Source organism: Herpailurus yagouaroundi, unplaced genomic scaffold (assembly GCF_014898765.1).
Source record: "Herpailurus yagouaroundi ecotype Mexico unplaced genomic scaffold, PumYag 197, whole genome shotgun sequence".
Classification (NCBI taxonomy): Eukaryota; Metazoa; Chordata; class Mammalia; order Carnivora; family Felidae; genus Herpailurus; species Herpailurus yagouaroundi.
The window spans coordinates 420,107-445,157 of NW_024412428.1; the positions used below are offsets into that span (position 1 = coordinate 420,107).

Here is a 25,051-nt window from a genome sequence, read left to right on the forward strand (position 1 = left end):
CCCCCCCCCCCCCCCCCCCCCCCGCCTCTTGCTCACTTGTGCCCTCTTGTTCTTTAAAAAAAAAAAAAAAAATGAATTTTTGGGGAACACAATTCAAACCTCAACAATATTGAAAATAAAAGAAGTACACAAAACCTATTACTTCCTAATTAGTTTAATGTATTTTAATATTATTTGTATTCTTAAGGTTATTTGTGTCTTATGTTTATACAATGGACATTTTACAAATAATGGTGTGCTTCTGTGTGTCTCTTTCCAGTTTCATGTTTGGTTTTATTTTGTAGCTGAAATTAGCCATAGTGGGAGTGTTTTCATGACAAATGTTGCCAATTATGGGGTGTCCCTTAATCTAAGAGCTAGTGGTTAACCATGTCCCAGACAGCACTGGGCTATATAATAGTTTATTTGATCACTTTGCTATTGGATGGTCTTCAGGTTATTTCTGGTACTTTGCTAATATAAATAGCAGGTGGTGAATAACCTGATGTATTTTCTCTGTATTCGTGGAGGTATGGTTTTAGGGTAGACTCTTAGAAGCTGGCTGCTTGCCAAAGGAGTGCATATGTTAGTTAGTTGGACATGTTAAATTCACTTCTGTTGTAATTGTGCCAGTTTGTATCTCTCTTAGTAGTGTATGTTGAGTGCCTTGTGTCTCCACTCCCTCTCCAACAGAGTATTAACACATAATTTTGATTGGGTAAGATGGTATGTTGATATAGTTTTAATTCATATTCCTTTTATTAGGAATGATGAGCACTTTTTCATATTTCAGAGCTACTTGTCTTTCCTTTTCTGTGAACTGTTTATCTTTTACACATTTTTTCTTTGGGTTTTGATCTCCGTTTTTTCCATTAAATTGAACATTTATTTTAATGAGCAAAATGCATTTGTAGTTTGTTTACAAACAATTGCCCATTGTTTGTAAGTATTGTCATGTTGCAAGTATTGTCCTAGTTGCTGGAAATAGTATAGTGGAAAGTAAACATAGATCCTGCTTTCATAGGATTTTCTTTTTTTTTTTTTTAAATTTTTTTTTTCAACGTTTATTTATTTTTGGGACAGAGAGAGACAGAGCATGAACGGGGGAGGGGCAGAGAGAGAGGGAGACACAGAATCGGAAACAGGCTCCAGGCTCTGAGCCATCAGCCCAGAGCCTGACACGGGGCTCGAACTCAGGGACTGTGAGATCGTGACCTGGCTGAAGTTGGACGCTTAACCGACTGCGCCACCCAGGCGCCCCTGGGATTTTCATTGAGGTGGCATACTTCAAATTCATTAGTGTAAGGATCAGACTAATTATAATCTTCCAAGACCTCCCTGTCATGTTTGATGTTGATGACTATGTTGCATTTATTATCTTCTGATACATGGAAGGTTTGGTTAAGAGTGCTAGCTTTAGTTAGTTGGCCTGTGTTAAAATCCTGGCCCCACCAGTCATCTATGTCCTGGGCAAATTATTTAACCTCCTTTGTGTCTTGCCTCATTTCACCATGTGTAAAGTTGTGGAAGTAGCAACCCCTGTCGCATAGTGTTATTAAAACGTGAAATCTGAGCCTCCTTGATTTTTAAGATCCTACTTCAAGAAACTGAACGTTACCAATTCAGCCCCTTTGTGTCCTCTCCCAGTGACTTTCCCCTTCTACCTCTTTAAAGATAACCACTGTCTTTGACTTCTAACATGGTTTGACTTTTTATAAAGTTTATTAAGTAATGATATCCTACCATGTTATAAATAACTGTGTTTGGATGCTTATAAAAATTTTTGCCGTGTAAAATTTTTATTTTTTTAATTTGGTTTTAAGAATCTTTTTTTAAAGTTTATTTATTTATTTTGAGAGAGATAGAGAGTGAGCAGGGAGGGGCAGAGTGAGAGGGAGAGAGAAAAATCCCAAGCAGGCCCCACTCATCCTGGAGCCCCAACTTGGGGCTCAATCTCAACGATTGTGAGATCATGACCTCAGACACCCGTAATGTAAAATTTTTAATTATTTTCAAATTTAACAGTTTTTTTTCTTTTTATTGTTTCTGGATTTTGTTTCACATACTTTCCTTACTCCCAGAGTATAAAGGAATGCTTTTCTTATTTTCTTTCTAATGTTTGCAAGCCTTCATTTTAATATTTAAATCTTTAATGCATGTAAGGGAATTTATTCTGGTATATTGTTAAATTATGGGTCAAATATTTTTTCCATCCAAATGACTGTCATTGAGAATCAGCATCTTTATGTCAAAATATCCCATTATAGAACAAAGGGATTTCATTCTGTTAGATCAGTTCTTATTAAACTTATTCATAAATACTTTATCTTTTTGTTACTATTTTAAATGAGGTTTTCTCTTCCATTATTGTGTGTGTATATGTATATGTACATATATGTAGGTACATATATGTATGCCTACATATATTTTTAAATTGATTTTAAATAGCTGCTGTCTAACTAAATCATCATTATTGGTTGATTTTCTTGGATTTTGGCTAAGTCATCGTATCATCTGCAAGTAGAGAAAGTTTAGATCTTCCTTTACATTTCTTATTCCCATTATTATTTTGTCTTGCATAATGGCTTTCCTAATAACTCCAGTAGAGTTATAAAGAGTGGAAGTATCTTTTTGTTTTTCCAGTGGGAATGCCTTTGGTATTTCCTCATTAAATTATTTGGCTTTAGGGTTGAGGTCAATATATATTAAATATATTAAAGAAGTACCCACTGATTTTTGTTTTATTAAGTATTTCACCGAAAATGAATGTTGAGTTTTGAAGGTTTTCAGTGTCTCTGGAAGTGTTATGTGATTTCTTCCCTCCTTTAAATCTATTAATATGTGACTTTTTGTAATGAATTTCCTAAACCATGTAACCATTCTTGCATTGCTAGAATAAGCCATACCAGGTCATTGTTATGTTTTAAATGTTTAGTTGGAACTGTTAATATTTTATTTAGTATTTCCCCATTAGTATTCATAAGTGACATCATGTTTAATTTTGGGGGGGATGCATTCTTTAAGATATCAATAGGATATTTATTTTAAAAAATGCTTGAGTAAAATTCAAATCCATACATGCTTAAAACAATAAAAATGAAAATAAATGAATTAAATATTCAACTCAAAAAGTTGTAAAAAGAACAAACTAAAAGGAGAAGAAAGAAATAAAGGTAAAAGTAGAAATTAATGAGTTAAGAAATAAAAACAGTACCAAAATAATTCAGAATACTGCTTCTATGATAAATCAGGTCTGTGAAAAACTAGACCAACTGATCATCAATCTAATCAGGAAAAGAGGCTTAAAAAATGGGTAAATTCACAAAAATAAGTGACAAGGTAGACTGAAGCATCAAAACAGAGGAAGTTGAAGAAAATCAATCATAAGGGACTACTTTGCAGCTTTATATAAAAATACTGACAACCCAGACTGAGTAATTTTCTGTGAAAATAATTTTTTTGTGTGTGTGAAAATCTAATTTACCTAAATTGACCCAGATGATACAGTAAAGCAGAGAATCTCCCTAGAAGAAATAGAGATAGTTATCCGTGAACTAACCCACAAGGAGAAACAGACTCAGATGGTTTCATAGGAAGATTCCATCAGATTTAAACTAGGTAATCTGAGTGCTATTTTAAATCATTCCAGAGCATAAAAAAGGTGTAAAATAACTTGAAATTTTTTTTTAAATTGTGATAAATATATATAACCGAATTTCCAATTGTTCTGAAACATTTTTAAGTATACAGTTTAGTGGCATTAATTGCATTCATAATGTGCAACCATTGCCTCTATTTTCAAAACTTTGCAATGACCCAAACAGAAACTGACAAGCCAGTAACTCCTCATTTTCTCCTACCTCCCCGATCCCTGGTAATCTCTAATCTTCTTTGTGTCTTTATGAATTTGCCTATTCTAGATATTTCATATGCTTGAAATCATACATTACTTTGTCCTTTTGTGTCTGGTTTATTTCACTTAAACATTTGTTTTTTATTATAATCATCTCGGTAGGTGTGGGGTGGTATCTCCGGTTCTCATTTGCATTTCTGTGATTACTAATGCTGTAGAGCATATTTCCATGTGCTTATGGACAATTTGTGTATCTTTGAAAGTATTGAAGTCCTTTGCCCGTTTTGATTGAATTGCATTGTTTTTCCTTTTATTTTTCAATTGTAGTAGTTTTTTATATGTTCTGAATATTAATCCCTTATTTGACATATGGTTGCAGATGTTGTCTCCTGTGTGTTGCCTTTCTGCTTTTTTGATAATGTCATCTAAATGTACAAAAATTTTGATGTTAATAAAGTCCAGTTAACCTCTTTTTTTTTCCTCGTTGATTATGTTTTTGGTCCATACCTAAGAATTTGTTTGCAAAATCAAAAGTTAAGATGGTTTATCCCTATGTTTTCTTCAAGATGTTTATGGTTTTAACTCATATTTAGGTCTTTGGTCCATTTTGAATTAATTTTTGTTTAGGATATGAGACAGGCATCCAGCTTCTTTCTTTTGTATGTGGAAATACAGTTGTCCCAGCAGCATCATCTGTTGAGAAGAGTATTGTTTCTCCCGTGGACTTATTATACTTGTGAAATATTAATTGGCCATAGATGAATAGGTTTATTTCTGGACTCTCATTGGATATTCCATTCATCTACGTGTCTGTTCTTATGCAAGAACCACACTATTATGATAACTGTGTAGTAAGTTTTGAAATTAGGAAATGAGTCTTTCAACTTTGTTGTTCTTTAGAGATTGTTTGGATATTCTAGACTCATTGCAATGTTATGTGTATTGGAGGATTAGCTTTTGAATTTCTCCAGAAGAGGCTATTAGAATTTTGATAGTGATTGCATTGAACCTGTAGATTGCTTTGGGTACTATTGACATTTCAGCAGTGTTAAATCTTCCTGGCTGTGGATATGGGTTGTCTTCCTATTTATTTAGACCTTTCTTAATTTCTCTTAGCAGTTTTTTCATAGTTTTCAGTGTACAAGTCTTCCATTTTCTTGGATATATTTATTTCTAGGCATTTTATTTTTAACACAATTGTTAATGTAATTGCTTTATTAATTTCCCTTTCAGATTGTACATTGCTAGTGTTTAGAAATACAAGTGATATTTAAGTGTTGATCTTGTACCCTGCAACTTTGTTGAATTTGTTTTTTAGCTCTAGTAGCTTTATTGTGGATCCCTTGGAATTTTTCCCATCTAGTTATGTCATGTGCAAATAGTAGTAGTTTTACCTCTTTGTTTCTAATTTGGTTGCCTTTTATTTCTTTTTCCTAAAAGTTTTGGCTAGAACTTTCACTATTTTATTGACTAGAAGAAGTGACGAAATTGAGCATCCTTGTTTTGCTTCTAATCTTGGAAGAAAAGCCATCTATCTTTGACCATTGAGTCTGATGCTAGTTGTGGGTTGTTCATACATGGCATTTATTATGTCGCAGTACTTTTCTAATATTCTTAGTTTGTTGAGTGTTTTAGTCATAAAAGTATGTTGGATTTTGTCAAACTTCTTTACCATTTGATTATCATGTGGTTTTTGCCTTCATTATATTCATGTGGTTTATTACATTTCATTATTTTATGTTGAACCACTCTATGCATTACTAAGATAAACCCCACTTGACTGTGTTGTATAATACTTTCAGTATGCTGCTGAATTTGCTTAACGTTTAACCTCTTAAATTTATATCTAATTTAAGCTGGTAACAACTTAATTGGCATTTAAGAACTCTGCTCCTGTAGGGGCTTCTGGGTGGCACAGTTAAGTGTCTGACTCTTGGTTTCATCTCAGGTCATGATCTTGCAGTTTGTGAGTTTAAGCCCCACATTGGGCTCTGAGCTGCCAGTGTGGAGCCTGCTTGGGATTCTCTTCCTCTCTCCTTCCCTCCGCCCACCCCCCTTTCTCATAAACTTAAAAAAAAAAAAGGAACTCTGCTCCTGCTCCTGTATAGCTCCAGCCCCATTTATGTTACAATAAATTACATCTTAAACATTGTTTGCACAGTAACAGGTTTACAGTTATGTTTTGTACATTTGTCCTTAAAATCATGTAGGATGTAAAAAGTGGATTTATAAGCTAAAGTACTCCAGTACTACGTTTTATATTTGCCCATGTAGTTTTTTTTTTTTTTTTTAATTTTTTTTAACGTTTATTTATTTTTGAGACAGAGAGAGACAGAGCATGAACGGGGGAGGGGCAGAGAGAGGGAGACACAGAATCTGAAGCAGGCTCCAGGCTCCGAGCTGTCAGCACAGAGCCCGACGCGGGGCTCGAACTCACAGACCGCGAGATTATGACCTGAGCCAAAGTCGGCCGCTCAACCGACTGAGCTATCCAGGCGCCCCTGCTAAAGAGTCTTATTTGTTCACTCTGTTACTGTCTAGTTTCCTTTCCATTTCAGCCTAAATCTTTGACTGTCTTTAACAATTCTTTAGAGTAGGTCTGGTGGTAACAAATTCCCACAGTTTTTTATTTGATATGTCTTTATTTGTCCTTCATGTTTGGATAACAGTTTTGCCGGGTATAATATTTTTGTTTGAAAGTTTTTTTTCTTTCAGCATTTTATATATGTCCTCTCACTGCCTTTTGGCTTCCATGGTCTCTGGTGAGAAATTGGTGGAAAATCTTACTGAGGTTTCTTTGTACTTGATAAGTAGCTTGTCTCTTGCTACTGAAGATTCTCTGTGTCTTTCAACAGTTTGATTATAATTTGTACTGTTGTGTGTCTTTTTGAGTTTATCCTACTTATAATTTGTTGTGCTTTTCAGGTTTGTGGATTTCTTTACGATCATCAAATTTATGAAGTTTTCAGCCATTGTTAAAATAAAAATTTGCTTGTTCTCTCTATTCTTTTAGAGCTGTCATAATGTACATGTTAGTCTGCTTAATTTGTCCTATAGGTTCTTTAGACTTAGTTCACTTTTGTTTTTTTTTTCATTTTCTTTCTGTTCTTTAGACTATATTTAATTTCAATTTTGGCCTTAGTACTGCTGGTGAAAGTTTGACTCTGCTAGTTCTCATCTTGACGGGTAGGTGACAAGGTACCTTGTTACTTTCTGATAGGTTAAGAAGTTCAGGTTCCCTACTTGACCTTTTCTTATGTCACCCTAGCTGGGTTGCTGGTGTGGGGTACCTCATTATAGCCAGGCAAAGGTGGAGTCTAGGCTTTCTACTTGTCCTTTCTAGTGTGGGTGGGGTTGGTGCCACATTGCTCCTGTGGTGTTTGGATTGAGTGGAGGGTCTGTTGACTGAAAGTTTTCTGTCCTTCTAGGTTGTAATTCCAGTTGTATTTCTCGTATAGCTGTGTCGTTTCTGTTGCTGGTTTTAAGATTTTTTTCCTTTGTTTTTATTTTTATCCAAATTTTAATATTATTTAAAATTTTTCAGAAATTTGACTCTGATATATTGTGATTCCTTCAGTTTATCCTTCCTGGGGTTTGCTCAGTTTCTATCTGTAGGCTTATATCTTCTGCCTAGTTTGCAGTGTTTTCAGACATTTTTTTGAGAACTTTTTCAGCCTTATCCTCTTTTTCCTCTCCTTCCAGGACTCTAGTGATATGAAAGTTAAATATTTGTTACAGTCTTACAGATCCCTGAGGCTCTGTTCTTTTTTATTTTTTTCCATCCAAGCCTGTTTTCTTTCTATTCAGATTGGATAATTTCTGTATTTTCCATCACTGATTGTTTCCTCTGTCTTTGTTCTGCTATTTGTTGTTTTTTTCTTGTTGTTTACTAATAATTTTTTTTAGAATGGTTTTAGTGTTATAGAAAAATTAAGATAGTACAGTGTTCTCATGGTAAGGTCTTCTGTTGACACCTTAAATTATTAAGGTAATATTTGTTACATTTACTGAACTGGCATTATGGAAAGTCCATAGTTTATTTGGATTTCCTTCACTTAAAAAAAAAAAAGTTTATTTATTTTTGAGAGAGACAAAGTATGAGCAGGGGAGGGGAAGAGAGAGAGGGAGACAGAATCTTGAAGCAAGCTCCAGGCTCTGAGCTGTTAGCACAGAGCCCAATGCAGGGCTTGAACTCATGGACCGTGAGATCATGAACTGAGCTGAAGTCGGATGCTTAACTGGCCCACCCATCCAGGTGCCCATGGATTTCCTTAACTTTAATGTCTTTTTTCTGTTCTAGGATCGTATCTAGAGTACCACATTATACTCAGTAATCATGAAACCTTAGGGTAGTCTTGGTTGTGACATTTTCTCATAGTTTTGTTTTTAATGGCCTTAACAGTTTTTAGGATTTAGGTATATTGTAAAATGCCTTTCTATTGGAATTTGATGTTTTCTCCTCATTAGATTGTAGCTGTAGGTTTTTAGGAGGAATGTCACAGATGTGTTTACCTTTTACGGTTTTGACGTTTTCAGCATATCATAAGGGTTCTCCTATCAACATGATTTAAAATGACTGCTGAAGTTGATGTTTATCATCTTGCGGCAGTAGCATTTGTCCGGATTCTCCGGTGTAAAGCCCACCTCCTCCCATTTCCATGTTGTATTCTTGAAAATGAAGTCACTGTCTCCTTTAGGGTGGAGTATACAGTTACTAGGGCTTTTTCTGCATAAGAGATTTGTCTTTTCTCTTACATTTATTACTTTATTCAGTCATTTATTAATATCAGTAGGGACTCCTGGATCACATGGCAACAAAAGGCAAAAGGAAAACAATTCAGTTTCTTTTCAGTTTACAGCCCATTGACAAGTCCTTGAGACAGGCAGAGTGACCTTCCTCTAGGAATTCAACTGACTCAATATTAATACTTTAGCTTAACGTTAGCCTGCCTCCAGGATCCTAGAAGTCTCCTTTAACATGTAAAAATTCCTTTGGAAGCTTCCTTTTATCTCTGCCCCCAAGATGTATGTTAGTAATCATCCTCCAAGCTTATGTCTCCATGATATTTATCTGAAAGGTCTCCTGACTAAGGTTTTACTAGACCATAGTAAATGACCTTTTCCTAACAACAGCTGGCTACTAGCCCCTCAAGGTTCCAGAAACCTTGCTTCCAAACTTAGAGTCTTATGCTATCCCTAACTCCCTCCCGACTTGAAAGTGTATAATCAGCCCCTCCTCACAACCCCAGTGCAGCTCTTTCTGCCCTCAGGTCCTATCCCTGTGCTTTAATAAAACCAACTTTATAGGGGTGCTTGGGCGGCTCAGTTGGTTAAGCATCCGAACTCTTGATTTTGGCTCAGGTCATGATCTTGTGGTTTGTGAAATTGAGCCCTGTTTCAGGCTCTACGCTGACAGAGCGTTGTCTGCTTGGGATTCTTCTCTCCCTCTGTCTTTACTGTTCCCTGTTCCTGCTCTTGCTTTCTCTCTCTCTCTCTCTCTCTCAAAATAAATAAACATTAAAAAAAAAACCAAACAAACAGAAACACCCCTTTTGCACCAAAGACACCTCAAGAATTCTTTCTTGACTGTTTGCTGCTAAACCCCGTTATCACATCAATGGGTATTTTATAATTTGGGGCTATAGTAAAATACAGGTTTCTTTTGTTAATCAAAATTTTCTAGCTTTGGCCATTGGGAGCATTTTCACTTGATTCCTGTTTTCTTTTGACATATCTTATATATCCATTGATTTTTTAAATGTCTGTTAATAGTTTTTTTCAGTCTAGAATTTCCATTTGGTTCTTTATATCTTCTTCTCTTTTGATGAGAATTTCTATTTTTCATTGCTAAATATTTTTATTCTTTATTGAAGCATTTTTATCATGGCTGTTGGGGCACCTTGGTGGCTCAGTGGGTTGAGTGTCTGACTCCTGATTTCAGCTGATTTCCTGATTTCCTGATCTTGTGGTTCATATGATCAAGCCCTGCATTGGGCTCTGTGCTGACAGCACTGAATCTGCTTGAGATTCTCCCTCTCTCTCTCAAAATAAATATTTAAAAAATCTTTGTCATATAATTCTAACATTTCTGTACTTTCTATGTTAGCATCTACTAATTATCCTTTTCCATTTAAATTGTTGTTTTTGTGGTTTTTGGTAGGATTCATGATTGATTGATCGATCGATCGATCGATTGATTGATTTTGTTAGAAGCCTGGAAATTTGGGGTATTATGTTATATTCTGGATCTTATTTAAACCTTCTGCTTTAGCTGGCTTTATTTGACACTGCTGTGGCAGGAGTATGAAGGCCTCAGTATTGCCAGGTGCAGGTAGAAATCCAGGCTCTCCACTTGGCCTCTGTTGACACCCATGAGGTGGGACGAGCTCCTTGTTACCTTGGAGAGGAGGGTAGGAGTTCTGGCTCCCCTCTGGGCTTTGATGGATCCACCCTAACTGGGAGGAGTAGGAATATCTTCTCACTGCTCTTCACCTAGCCTCTATTGACACCAAATGATCCTATTCTAGTGGGTATAGAAAATACTCTTTATACTGTCGTTAAATAAAATAAAAATGTTTCATCTTTCATTCTATAAAATATCATTTTCATGTTTAATTCATATATTGCATGTTGATAATTTACAAGTAAGCAAATGGAAATCCATGCATACTGTGTTACTTGATAAAAGGACACAGACATTTTTGGAGAGCCCTACACATGATGCTGTAGTGAATGTCTTTTCCTATAGCCTGGGGAAACTGAAATTGAGTGGTGATCTTATCCTTGCCTTCCCCTCCCCTTTTGACCTTTGTCTCTAACATTTTAACTTGGCTACCATTGTTGTTTATGCCCCCCTTGGTGAATTAGTTTCTGGAATATACTGATACAGGTAATTAATAATTTAGATCCTGGCAGCGGAGATTGTATGATACTTAACACTTCTCTTCCAGTATTTTATTTTCCATTTTCTTGCATAGTATTTTGATTTTAATGGAAAGCGGGATGCTTTTCTGCAAGGAATAAAGGTGTAAATTCGTATGTGCTGTAAGCTGTCACGTGTTCTGAAAAGAGTTTCCAAAACAACCCATTTGCTGATAATGAAAACTGTAACTACATACTTTCCAAATCACTTCATTTAGAATGCTTTGAGGTACCAGAGGGTGTAATGAGATCTTATAATACATTGTCGCCTAAGAGAAATAAGTAATTTTTCTTTTTGGCTATGTCAGAATAGAGGCAAGTCAAGTCTAAGGGTCTGTCGATAATTTGTTACCTGTTGTTGTATTATTTTATTATCAAATGAGGTTTTTTTCCTATAAAGTCTTAAAATCTTTTTTCAGGTAGGTAGCCATCCAAGCTTCCTGAAGGAGGTTCGAGATCACATGCAGGACTCTTTCTTAATGCAGCCTGAGGTAAGCAGGAATGTGTCTCTGGTTAAGCCCTTGAGAATTCCCTATACTGCTTTACTGTCTTTATTACGTATCTGAAAAATCACGGGCATTTTAAAGTATTATGTTAAAATTTATGAACTTAAAATATGTCAGATGATGATTGTTTTCTTATGTTATTCTAGGCAAACTTTATTTCACTAAACTTTACATGTATTTTCTTGTGGTATGCTTGTTTGCTTTTAGGTATTTGTTATGAAAAATTATTTCCAGATAAAATTTAGGCACAGTACCTTGTCTACAATAGGCACTTAAATTTAAGGTATAAAAGTCCCTTTTGTGCCTACTTCAAAGATATTACAAACCTTTATTTCATAAAAATTTCCAAATTCATATTCCTTAATCCAGATGAATAAGTTGGTGTATAAATTAATATGTGAATGATAAATGTATACAACTAATAGTAACTGTAGTACAAGGAATTTCATATTGAGATAATGCTGCTATATGATTAATCTGTAGACCTTATTTGAATTTTAAAATATTGATGTCCCTTATGTAAATGAAAAACAATTATTTCTTGTTTAGGATCAAGTCTAGAATCATAGGCCATTCATTATTTCTCTAAAAATGTGTATCTTTTTCCCTCCCTCTTCTGAGACCCGACTTCCAGATATATTATTAGATTTCCTGCTATTGTTCCATGGTCCGTGTGGCTCTTGTATTTATTGGTTTTCTTTCTTTTTTTTCTTCATTTTGGATAGTGTTTACTGTGTCTTTAATTTTACTAATCTTTTCTAATCAACTGTGAGTCCCATGTGGTGTGTTTTACATCTTAGCTCTTGTATTTCTCATCTCTGGAAGTTCCATATGGGTCTTTTTTTATATCTTCTTTTCCTTGCCTCATTATGTTCGTGTTTTCCTCTACCGATTTCTTGAATATATCAGCATATTTATCATAGCGCTTTTAACATTTTGCCTACTATTTTCCTAGCTGTCATTTCTAGATGTTTCCACAGCTTGATTTTTTTTAATTTCTACATAATGAGTTATATTCTGCTTTGTGGAATGTTTAAAAGCCATTGTTTCATATATTTGGTATAGTTTTCTAGTTTTTAAAAGTGGGAGGTTAAATCCAGCCCCTGATACTCCCATCATGGCTGGAGTGGAAGTCCCATCTGCTTTAATCTGATATAGTTCCCTAGTCTTTGTCTTTCATGACATTGACATTTTTGAATCCTATAGGACATTTCATAGAGTGCCCTCAGTGTCAAGTAGATTAAACCTTTATCTCTTGAGTACCTTCCCACGTGGTTCACCGACTTGGTCAAAATGTAGTCAAAGAAATGTATTAATTAACATGTAAAAGGAAAAATTAAAGGGAAGTTTTAAAATCATGTGATGATTAATTTTGGTGTGCATATGGAATTGGTTAAACTTGAAATGTAAGGCATCATTTTTCAGTGAGTATACTGAAAATGAACCAATCTGCCATAAACTCCCCATTATATTTACCTTTTGCCTTACCAGTATCTCGTTTTAATTAGTTCTACCTTAATTCTTTTACACTGAATTTATAAGTAGGTTTATTTTCTCCCATGCCCGAATGAGGAATATAATAATGGTGAATTTGTTACAGTTAATTTTGTTTTAAAAATCACTCAATGTATAATTTATAGGATGAATGAAACTTAAATATGATTATTTTGATTGTTTACATATAAAACAGAAAACATGGCATGAACGGATATCCTTTTTTTTGCTAATGTTCTTTCATTAAGTGAGTCCTTTTATTTTTGATGTAGTGGTGGCTGTGAAAGTGGCTGTGTTAAAATATTTTCAATATTAATGATTCTATCTTTCTGATAGTACTTTCTCATTCTCTTCAGATAAAAGTATTTGTCAGTGTGGACCAGTTGCTTAGCTCCTTGTTTACTTGACCCAATTCAACTGGTCTACTTTTTATTGGTACGTCTTAAAACTTACTAATTACTTAACCATTCTGCCAATAAAATTATTGTCAACTTGAAGGATGTTTCTAGTAAGTTAAAACAAAAATCTAATCTGAGATTAGATTAGATGGTTGTACTTCATTTATATTGGTAAAAGAAATCTTTATGGGTGCTGCTACATGCAGGTCTTGTACAAACATCTACTGAGAGCTACTTGGCTTTATCTCTCTATAATCCTGTGATCTAATGGCAAGTGTCCTGATAATTTTAGTATTCCTAATTTGTACTGTGGTGCCAGATTTTAAACATTCTTTTTTTCTTTCATTGTTTTATTGATGTTTTCTTTTATCCTTTCCCCATTATAAAAATTTAAATTATCATATAGGCCTCAGGAAAATATTTTGTCATTTCAAACAGAAACCAGCATTCTCCTCTTTGTAACATTGGGAGAGTCATAATTAGATTTAATAGGTTTGCAGCTATTCTTTTTTGTTCCTTGTTACCATTCTTTTGCTGTTGATAAGTATTTCCTTTTGCAGTCTGTCAGATGTTGAAGAAGGAGTTGATTTCTACTTTGAAAAGTAAAACTTAGGACTTATGTTGAAGTAATATGAGACTTAAATAAATGAGGAGTAGACAGCGTTGGTTACTTTCTTATAGTACCAGAATGCATATAACATACATTCCTGGCACATAAACAGCTCTGTTTTTTTTAATACCTCTTCTGTTTGTTGCATGCTAAGAAAGTTTTTTTCTTTCTTTGATGTGGATGTTAGTTATTTGTTTTGGTTATTTTCCCTTCAACTTAACTACCTTTATTTCCTAAAATCCTGTGGCGCTCATGAAATTTGTCCATGCAATTTACCCATTTTGTTATTTTTGGCCTGCTTGTTATCTTCCCCGATGTCTATTTATCAGTCATCTATCCGTGGAATATTTTAAGGCCTTTTAATATCATATTGTACTGAATGCTTTGGGGTATGATGAGGAGAAATAATCTCAACACCGGGTAGAAAGGTGGATACAATTATTTTGCAACACGATACGTGATACTTGATCTAAGTAGTTATGATGATTGTATAACCACTCAGAAGACAGCTCAAATACAAGTTGCACCTATCGCTTTTCCGTATGTTTGATTTCTAATGTGACTATTTGTGTTTTTCATATAAACATACCAGTTCATCTGAATTGTATTTTTGTAAGACTATATTTCAGTAATACTGCTTTTGTCTAGTAATTTTCAACGTGTACCTCCTTTAGTCTTACCACCATGTATTTTACCTTGTTGCTTTGAATTAGTGTTGGCAAATATTCACTCTTGCCAGAAGGATTGACTATTCTTATCTGTGGACTAATTATTAGCTTTAGTTAATAGCCCAAAATCATGTTGAATGACTTTGTTTTAGTTAAAAAAATTTTTAAATACAGTGTTTTGTGGTTGAATGAGGTTTTAAATGTAGAATACAAAGGTATGGTTAATTGGTTTTAAGAGAAGTTCCGTAAGTTTTTGGGACAGCAGCACAGCTCAGTGCAAAAAGTACTTAACATCAGACTTTTCTCTGAAGGACCATAGTCATTTGATTATTAAGGCTTACATTTTATAGACACATTTAATTTCTTCTGTCAGATGACAAAGAAGTGTGTCATGGTCAGTAGAAAACACTGTGTCTTTGTTGTTTTCAGTTTTTACTTAAGTATATATAGGGATTCTGTTAACCTAATTAATAGGGGAAAAAATCCAGTTTTTGAAAGAGACTTAGCTGAGATCATTACTTTTGTTTGAACCTAATTTAGATGCATTGCAGTTAACAGTTTGCATCCAGATGAAGATTTCTGACCCACTAAACCTGATTAGAGATTAACAGAATTATTTTGCAGAGAGAAAAGGTGTACTGAAAAATAGAATTTTTTTCTAATTAAATTGTGATTTTCTTAATTTTCTTTTTTGTTTCAAATTTTAGAAATACGGAAAACTGACCACTTGTACTGGTTGCCGAACACAGTGCAGGTTTTTTGATATGACTCAGTGTATAGGTCCTAATGGATATATGGAGCCATATTGTTCAACTGCTTGCATGAACAGTCACAAGACAAAATATGCAAAATCACAAAGTAAGTTTCAGGTATTTGGAAAGTTAAAAAACTTTAATAACATGACTAATTTCTTAACTGCACTTTCCCTTTAACTTTGTTTTTATACTTGTTTTTAACTGCATAAACTATTTTTATTCATCACATTAAACTTTCTTACTGCAGACTTCTTAAAAATTTTTTTTTAATATTTATTTTTGACAGAGAGACAGAGTGTGATCAGGGGAGGGGCAGAGAGAGGGAGACACAGACTCTTAAGCAGGCTCCAAGCTCTGAGCTGTCAGCACAGAGCCCACATCGGGGCTCGAATTCACGAACTGCGAGAACATGACCTGAGCTGAAGTCAGATGCTTAACTGACTGAGCCACCCACATGCTCCCACTGCAGACTTTTTTAGTGGTTTTTAACCATTCCATATATCTTTCATTTTCTTCAATTTAAAGTGATTGGTGAAGTTCTGTCCATGGCTGCATTCTTAGCAAAATTGTTTTTCCCTCAGAGATTAAAACTGAGATTGTTTCATATATCCATGTTTGTTTTAGAGATACGATATTGGACTCTTTATAACAGTATATTTTAAGGTGGACATGATCTTGGAAATTTATTTTAATAAAAGAATAGTTTACAGAAGGTTCCATTAAAAATTACTCTCAGAGGTCAAGTAGGATTTGTTTTTAGGCTTTTATTACTTTATAAAGAAATCAGATATGTACTTTTTCTCTCCTAGGTTTGGGAATTATTTGCCATTTTTGTAAGCGAAACTCCTTACCTCAATATCAAGCCACAATGCCTGATGGGAAACTGTATAACTTCTGCAATTCCAGTTGTGTGGCTAAATTTCAGGTTTGTTACTTATTTTGGATCTTTCCCACTCCCAACAAAATACACACGGGAAATAAACAGTGTAATATGCTTCATCTTATTTAATATGTTAACTTGCGTGTTGTTTGTTGAGGGCCAGACTGCAGGCGGAGGTCATAGGGTCACGGTAATAGACATGGCTGCAGATGCTTACAGTGTGGCATGGAGACTCTGATTGACTTTTCAGTTGTTATTTATAGAACAGGCTTGAAGGAAAATAAGTTTTAGTATAATTGAGCGCGATGCCTGATGTGTACTATTTTCTTAGTGGTTTCAATAACATGTGACTCTGAAGGAGACTTCTGTTTTATGATAAAACAAAAAACTATGACAAAACTATGACCAACATGAACAAAACATACGACAACTATTTGTCAGAAATCTGCCAGTTAAAAAGGGGATTGGACTTGTTACAGTGGGCCCTAATTTAATACAAAATCAGTTTAGGGAGACCTTTTTCATTTTTGTAAAGGTAAAGAACTTTCTGGCATACTTCTTCAAAGTTGGGGTTATGGATAATTTCAGAAGATGTATTACTGGAAGTGTTCGGACTTAAACTGACCACTGGGAGGGAATAGTTGAAAATGGGATTCAGCACTAGTTAAGTGGCATGAGTAGGTTTACTTATGTGAAAAATTCAAAATGTTGTTGAAATACTTGTGAGTACTTGAAATATGTATGAAATACCTATGTGAAAAATTCAAAGATTCAATCCAGTACGTAAAGTGATGCTTCATGACAGTGAATCTTCCAGCAGTTCCACAATGTTGTAGGTACTGTATTCTGCATTATATAGCCTGAAAATGTAGTCTCTTAAGTATGTGACAGTAGTTGTAACCATTATTATCATTTAAATTCAGGTGGTTTTTAATTCAACCAGGTAAATGTTGTTTTTGTTAATAGTTATGTCCTCCACTGAGTTAAGTTAATAAGCCATATTCATAACTAAACTTTTATTTTGGAAGCTGGGATCGTGGCAATTGAGAAATCCTTTAGAGTGGTAAAATACTGCTTCTGACCTGGCTTTTCCAAAACTAGAAATTAAGGAATAAGGAAGGATTAATTAGATGAGAGAATGACAGAGTCTTTGACATGCTGCTTCTCAGACTTCACCTTTCTGTATTACTTTTTGATGTTTGAAGTGTTAGTGGAAAATGTTTTTTAAAAAATGTTTTCACTACTTTTTTCATTTAACTGAAACTTGTATTGCCCATGATTTGATGAGACCACTCGTATATGTACATTGTATGTACATTGTATCTTGTAAATACTTAATGTGGCTTCTTATAGCCAGATAAGCCTGTAAGCAGCCTCCTCACTATAACGGCGTAAAAGTAATACAAAGTTGACAAATAGACAACCAGCATTTTTTTCCTTTCTCTGTATCTTAAAGCAAACCATAGATTTTGAGCTTTATGTCTTTATTAGATGTTTTTCCATTTCAGAATAAGGTAATAGGATAGTATTTCATTTGTTTTGAAAGAATACTTAACTTTAATGGACTTGCAGTTTTTTTGAAGTGAAGTGTAAGGACACTTGCTGGTTTTTATGTAAAAAATGTATTCACCTGATGGTTACTGTCTTAAATCTGCATGTTTTATTTTTTCACAAATCTTGATTGTGTTGTGTGTTGTATGTTGTATGCAGAAGTTTTAAGAAATGTTTAAAAAACATGTTTTTTTAGATGTTTACTTATTTATTTTGAGAGAGTGCACACGCGTGCATGCGAGCAGGGAAGAGACAGAGAGAGAGGGTGAGAGAGAGAATCCCAAGCCTGTCACGGGGCTTGATTTCACAAACTGAGATCATGACATGAGCCGAAACCAAGAGTCAGATGCTAAACCTAGTCACCCACACGCCCCATATTTTTTTTTAATAATTTTTTTTTCCTCTCCTAACTGCCACCCTGAAAAAAATTTAACTTTAATATATTCTGAAGATTATATATGCCATGTAATATATTAGGGAATGAAGATTACAGCATCCTCACCACTCACGTTAGAAACTCAAGCAAAACTTTTAAAACCCATCTATGCTTATGTCTTTTCCTATTCTGTAAGTTGTTTGAAGTTTTAAAAATGCCATAAAATTAAGACTATTTTTATCAATACCAGTCTGTTCATCTTTCCCCCCTGCCTAACTTTGTAAAAGAAATGACCAATTTAAAAAGGTGACCAATGTCACCTTTTACAAGGTGACCTTTTACAAAGGTGTAAAAGAAATGACCAATTTAAAAGGGCTGTTTTCCCTGATGGAATTGGAATAAAAATGATAGCAATATTGCATGTGGGACAAATTACTACTTAAACTAGGAGCTAGGCTTTTTAAAAGATTTAATTACTAGTTCAAAACTTGGTGAACTTAACTCTTATTTGCTTACATTTTCTTAAAGAGAAAAAAATCATACTTGAACTGTATGGTATTTTGTCCTTTTTCATATTATTTTAAATAAGTAAAGTAATCCTGTAGTAAAAGAATTTGTTTCATAAAACTTAACTGTACTAGTGTAGTTTTTATTTATTTGGTTATAATGTTTTATTTTTGAGAGAGAGAACACAAGTGGGGGAGGGACAGAGGATCTGAAGCGGGCTTTGCACTGACAGCAGAGAGCCTGATGGGGGGCTTGAACTCATGAACTGTGAGCTCATGACCTGAGCTGAAGTCGATGCTCAACCTACTAAGCCTCCCAGGTGCCTCACTAGTGTCATTTTTAAAGACAAAATTGAGAAATGTAATTTTATGTGTTAAGGAAATATTTAAGCAAAATACTGTTTTCTGGACATAGTCAATATTTGACAGTAGTTACAAATAAAAATTCTAAAATCTGTGTCAGGCTCAGAATGTTTTTATTCTTTGTTTTAGGCTCTAAGTATGCAGTCATCTTCCAATGGCCAGTTTGTAGCTCCAAGTGATATTCAGTTGAAATGCAACTATTGCAAAAATTCCTTTTGTTCAAAGCCAGAAATCCTGGAATGGGAGGTAAGTTCAATTTTGTTATGTATATTATCTTGCTTAAATGAGAGTATAGTAAACTAATAATGGTGTTTCAATTTGAGGATCTATTTCTTAGTGTATAGGGATTCTTCAGAATTTGTGATGATTGAATTCTTTACTTTCTTATGGGAATAGCATCGACAAAGGACATGTTTATTTTTAGGTCAAACAAAAATTATTGAAGTCATATTCATATATTGACATTATGTTTGTGATAGTGTATGGAATGTTACTCTGTTTAGCTACATATCTGGAACATCTGTTTGTACCGTGTTTTTTCATTTTTACTCTCATTCTTATAAATATTGTCTTTGAACTGTAATATCTTGTATTGCCTGCTACCTGTAGAAATTAAAATTTGTTAGTCACATAACATATTGTCATTTAACATTATATAATTGTCTTAATAAAAGAATCCTAATATAAATTTATTTTATTTTCCCTTCTCATCACTCTTGCTTTCACCAGTTTGACATATATTTTTGCCATTATTAAAGTCCTATCGTTATTGTTTATTTAAATAAGGGAACAGTGATGGATGGATGGGTGGATGGGTGGATGGGTGGATGGGTGGATGGGTGGATGGGTGGGTGGACGGAAGGATTAACAGACAGGTGGACCTGGCTGAACATTGCTTTCTTGATCAGTGTTCACCCTTGGCCATTCTTTCTTTTCTCCTTTTTTGATGGCATGGAATATGTAACAAAATGGTGTATAAGACATTAGTATTAACAATAAATTGCTCTTGAACCAAAATTTGTTAGTGGCTATTGGCAGTCACTCAGTATCTGAGTCTTAGGAGAAAGGTGTAACCAGAACGTGACTACATGAATACTAAAGTATTCTGGGAATCTGAAATTTCATTGTTTTAAATTTAGTCCCTAGAAAATGGTTTAGTTTGTTAATTTGTTTGGTGCTTTCTCAAGAGCACTTAAACCAATTCTTGGAGACTGTTGTTGGTACCCAGTGATGACTTTTAGTGACTGTAACTCTCTCTAAATCATAACAGGAAAAATATTGAAGGCCTAGTAAGAATAAAGGAATGGTGGGGAATGAGGAAAGAAATCCATAAGCAAGCACATGGAATAATATCATATAGGGAATAAAGATCCTGCCTAAACCGAATTTTGATCATACTAGATGAAATGGAGATCCTTTCTGTCGATCTCCATGTTAGAACTACCTGGCTTTTGTAGTCTTGCTGTTGATTTTATTTACATGAAGGTTAAGTATTAGGAGGAGTTAATAAACATTGTCTATCAAACTGAATTAGAGTTGAGCCATTCCCTCAGGTGATTGAGAATTCAGAGGCTTTGTTCTTCTCATTCCATGGTTGGCAGTTGTGGTTTCTTTGTTGCTGTTTTTCCTCTTATAAGTTAGATGTCCATGATGGGGCAATTTTCCACTGATGATTGCCTTACTACTTGAGTTGCTTCCTAGACTCTTTCACCTTCCTTATCTTGGTCTTCAGCTATCTTTGCCAGGCGTTAGGTAGATAGATTAGACCTAGTCTGTATCCTTCATAATAACAAAGGGGAAAAGGTGCTGCCCTGTAAATTTTAACTTGATTGTGTTTGGCTGAATATTTGGAGAGTGTAGCTCTGTCTTTATAGGTTTGGGGCCAGGAGAAGTAACTAATAAATAATACTAACCTAGCTCCATTCAAGGGAACCAACTGAGTCTCCGGTTTAGCAGCATACTTACGATGGCCCCAAATGAATACTTTATCCATCATAGGTCTGTGATAGGAATGTGATTGAGTCTGCTTGGCTGTACCTATGAAGAATATTTCTTTTTGAGTGAAACTGGTGTTAATGTCATATTTCTCATCTTTTCTTAGTTTACCCATGTTTTATCTTTCATTGTTTTCTACCCATTAATCCCGTTCCCTTAGCAGCACCAGACTGCCATCTTGTTTTAGTGGTACCTTTACTATTTTACTGAGTAATTTTGGGGTAGTTAATGGTATTGAAGTTTGTGGAATTATGTCTAAATATAGCAGTGAATTAGTTAAATTAGCTGTCTGTGGCCTATTGAAAATGTGTCCCCAGGGATTATCAATCACATTAACTAGGTAAATGATTTAAGTTTATTTCTGTAAAAGTGGCTTGTTTATTTCTTAAACTTGTTCTTGAGGTGGTTGTCATATACTTACCAAGGTTCCCATTGTGCATTTAGAACAAAGTGCATCAATTCTGCAGCAAAACTTGTTCAGATGACTATAAGAAGTTGCATTGCATAGTTACATATTGCGAATACTGTCAAGAGGAGAAGACTCTTCATGAAACAGTAAATTTCTCTGGCGTTAAGAGACCTTTCTGTAGTGAAGGCAAGTGTATATACAGTGTTGTTCATACTTTTATTAATATTTAATGTTAATTTTGTGCCAAAATATTCTCAAATATATTAACTACATATGTCCAGGGCGGCTGTGCAATTTTAGTGTAGCTGAACAAAAAAATTGAATTTGATTTTCTACTGACTTGTTTTGTTATTTTTATTTGTAGACCTCTGGGCCTCAAGGTGTTTTATCTCTAAAAATTTGATAACCTTTTTTCCATTAAAAGGAAGTCTTGAAAATAAAAACATTATCATATGTCAAATCTAAGTATAGAAAATGTGATCTGAAAGTTGATTTTCCAAGTGGAATAGAATTATTTTCCTTTGGGTTCGTTTCCCTGCCCAGCTTACTGCCTAGCCTACAGAGATTTTCTGTATACCAGAAAGAAAATCATATGTGGCATTACTACAGTGGAAACATACTTTTAGGTTTTAAACAGGCAGACACTGGCTCCTACTATTGTATATTCAAGAATTCTTTTTCTTCTCATTTGCACCTTTGCTGCTCTGGTGCCAGGCAGCTGATTATAGAAATGAACTCCTGTTCTTGATTCTGATTGTCCAGAGATAGGAACCAGGATTGTAACTATCGATTTGGGGCTCTTGGTTATTATTACTTTCCCCCCCAAGTGACACATTCTTGCTCTACACTGGCTTTCACTTTCTATTCTTTCTTTGGTCCTAGGCACTGAACTCTCGCAGCTGTTCTATCTGCTGTCCTCATCTGTGTTTCCTAGTTAGATTCCACTCCTCCTCCCGGATCCATGTTTTATATGGTTTTCTACTGTTAGGGGCAAGAAAAAGGTTGGAGAGTCCTCTAAGTGCCAGCAGTAGTGAATGACCAAAAGCCCAGAAGATTATCTGTCCATTCAGTTAGTGTCTTCATCTAATATGTTATACATTTCACATAATAAGATTATGTATAAAAGAGGGTATTGCTTATAAAACAAGGCATTCCTGTTTTTATAGGTTTAATTGAGTACATTTCACCTGGAATGAGAAAGGTAAACATGTTTACTGTTAAGATCACAGCTGTGATGAAAAGTGACATAATGTTTCACTGAAAAGATTGATTCTTTATTTTGCTCATTATACCTGAATTTGTATGCATTGACAATCTTTAGTGATTCATTAAGCCTGAACATACTGGTGTTGATGGCTAATATACCCATACGTGATCTTGTATCCTTTAGATAATGTAGATTTTACTAAAATGAATAGACAATAGCAGCGGATAGAGAATTGACATTAAAGAGAATTTTCAATTAGAGGGACTTCTATCTTTAGGCAATAAAAGTTTCAAAAGGATGCGTGTCTTTTTCCTGTTCAGTAATCTATTTTGTGCTTTCTCTGACTACACCTAGTTCTCTGCTGGAACTTGGCAGAAATAACAAAACATGTAATACCTGATACTACCATCAAAATCTAATTAGAAAGATAAAGCCTTAATAAGGTAAAATACTAAAAAGACTTAAATTTCAAGATAACAGAAAAGAAGTCATAGGACAGTACATAAATAATTGCCAAATAAAGTAATAGAAAAACAATTAACAGTTTGAGTTCACAGATAAGAAGGATCACTTAAAACTAGGTTAGAGTACAGAGTTTGTGGAGAAGGCGTAATTTGAGCTCCTTATTAGTATGGGTAGGATTTCAGTAGATATGAGTGCATGGGCATTCTTAGGTGGCACAGCATGAGTAAAAGTATGGAAACGTTTTTAATTCTTTTTTTTTTTAAGTGTATTTTTGAGAGAGAGAGAGAGAGAGTATGAGTGGGGGAGAGGCAGAGAGAGAGAGGGAGGAGAATCCCAAGTAGGCTTTACATTTCCAGCATAGAGCCTGATGCAGGGCTTGACCCACGAACCATGAGATCATGACCTGAGCTGAAATTAAGAGTCAGACACTTGACTGACTGAGCCATCCAGGCACCCCAAAACTTTAACAGAGATATTATAGAGATTAAGGCTGATACGTGAAAACACTTAAACTGCTGCATTCATATAATAGACAAAGGAAATACTTATTAATAAGAGTAACAACGTTTTCTCTAAACAAGTCTATATACCACTTTTCCTTTTCTGAAGGTCCTTGTAGGTTGACAGAAAGGTAAGGCTAGAAATTTTGGCTAAAATGCCTTCTTAGCTGAGTATATCTTTATGTTTACTCAGTGCTTCTCAACAGTCTACATTGTTTCATTTCTCTAATGCCTATTTGTGGTGTGTTTGCTGTATGATACTTCTATTTAAATAGAGCAAACAAAATAGTTATGAGGCATTGCTAGATTTGAAAGTCTTAGAACATTAATTATTTGAATTCACATGAGATCTAATAAAGTATTCCATATTCTGTTTCAATATTTACAGGTTGCTGATCATACTAGATATCAGTTTTGGTCAGGAGAAAAGAGGACTTTATATGCAAACTTATAGACTCTTCTATAAAGCTAATGAACTATTTGACCTCTAAGTACTTTCTTAATGTGTTTTTGTTTGTTTGTTTGCTTGTTTGAATATGAAAACCTTGTGTTTTTCAGGCTGCAAACTATTGTATAAACAAGATTTTGCACGACGGTTAGGACTGAGATGTGTTACTTGCAACTATTGCTCTCAGCTGTGTAAGAAGGGAGCAACTAAAGAACTTGATGGTGTCGTGAGAGATTTCTGTAGTGAAGACTGCTGTAAGAAATTTCAGGATTGGTACTACAAGGCAAGTAACTAAAATTTTTTATTACAGCAGCTGCTTTAACCAATCTTTGATAAGACATTACAGTTATTATCATTACACTTATGGTAGCTTATGTATTTAAAAAATGTGCACACATTAAGCTTAGCCCAGATTATGGAATTCATTAAAATTTTTATCATTTCAGTTTTTCTTTATAACTTGAATAGCATTTTTACTTGTTTTATAACTTAGCTATTCCCCAAAACTAGGATATAGCTTTGTTTTCAGCAAAACAATCTTTGTTTTCATTTTAAACTATATTGCTTAAACAAAATAGATTATTTCTTTAAAATTTGTTGGGTCTTTATTTCACCAAATAGAAACTTTTTTTTTTTTAATGTTTGTTTATTTTTGAGAAAGAGAACAGGGGAGGGGCAGAGAAAGAGGGGGGGGGACAGAGGATCTGAAGCAGGCTCTGTGCTGTCAGCAGACAGCCTGATGTGGGGCTTGAACTCACAAACCGTGATATCATGAGCTGAGCCGAAGTCAGACACTTAACCAACTGAGCCGCCCAGGCACCCCACAAATAGAAGTATTTTTGATGAACATGATCAGTGTTGAACAGTAGCAGGTAATTGTTTTAGGTACTTATGATGTGTTTTGGAACACTTTGTTCTTTTTTACCTTTTAAATTGTCAAATTGAAAAGACACTATATGAATAGAGACCAAAAATATTTAATTTGAAACTGTGAATAAGTGTGTGTGTGTGTGTGTCTGTCTGTCTTATTAAAATCTTCTAGAAGAGTGAAGATAAGTCACTTGTCCGCTGTATTTTTTTCTATATAAGAAAAATGAGTGTATATTTGAGCTTTGTTTAGTCAGATATTACCCAAGAAAACGTTATTAGTTCATATGTCCGTAACAA

At 34.5% G+C, this 25,051-nt stretch overlaps 1 protein-coding gene across 3 annotated transcripts in view; it reads left to right on the forward strand.

Moving 5' to 3' along the window:
• ZMYM2 (zinc finger MYM-type containing 2) overlaps window positions 1-25,051 on the forward strand; it is a 103,084-nt gene that overhangs the window by 41,821 nt on the left and 36,212 nt on the right. For all 3 annotated transcript variants that reach the window (XM_040447968.1, XM_040447969.1, XM_040447967.1), the window contains 6 exons: window positions 11,173-11,244; window positions 15,137-15,287; window positions 15,994-16,109; window positions 18,990-19,106; window positions 21,300-21,450; window positions 23,995-24,167. In XM_040447968.1, the coding sequence (XP_040303902.1) occupies window positions 11,173-11,244; window positions 15,137-15,287; window positions 15,994-16,109; window positions 18,990-19,106; window positions 21,300-21,450; window positions 23,995-24,167 (780 nt within the window). The remainder of the gene's footprint in view (window positions 1-11,172; window positions 11,245-15,136; window positions 15,288-15,993; window positions 16,110-18,989; window positions 19,107-21,299; window positions 21,451-23,994; window positions 24,168-25,051) is intronic.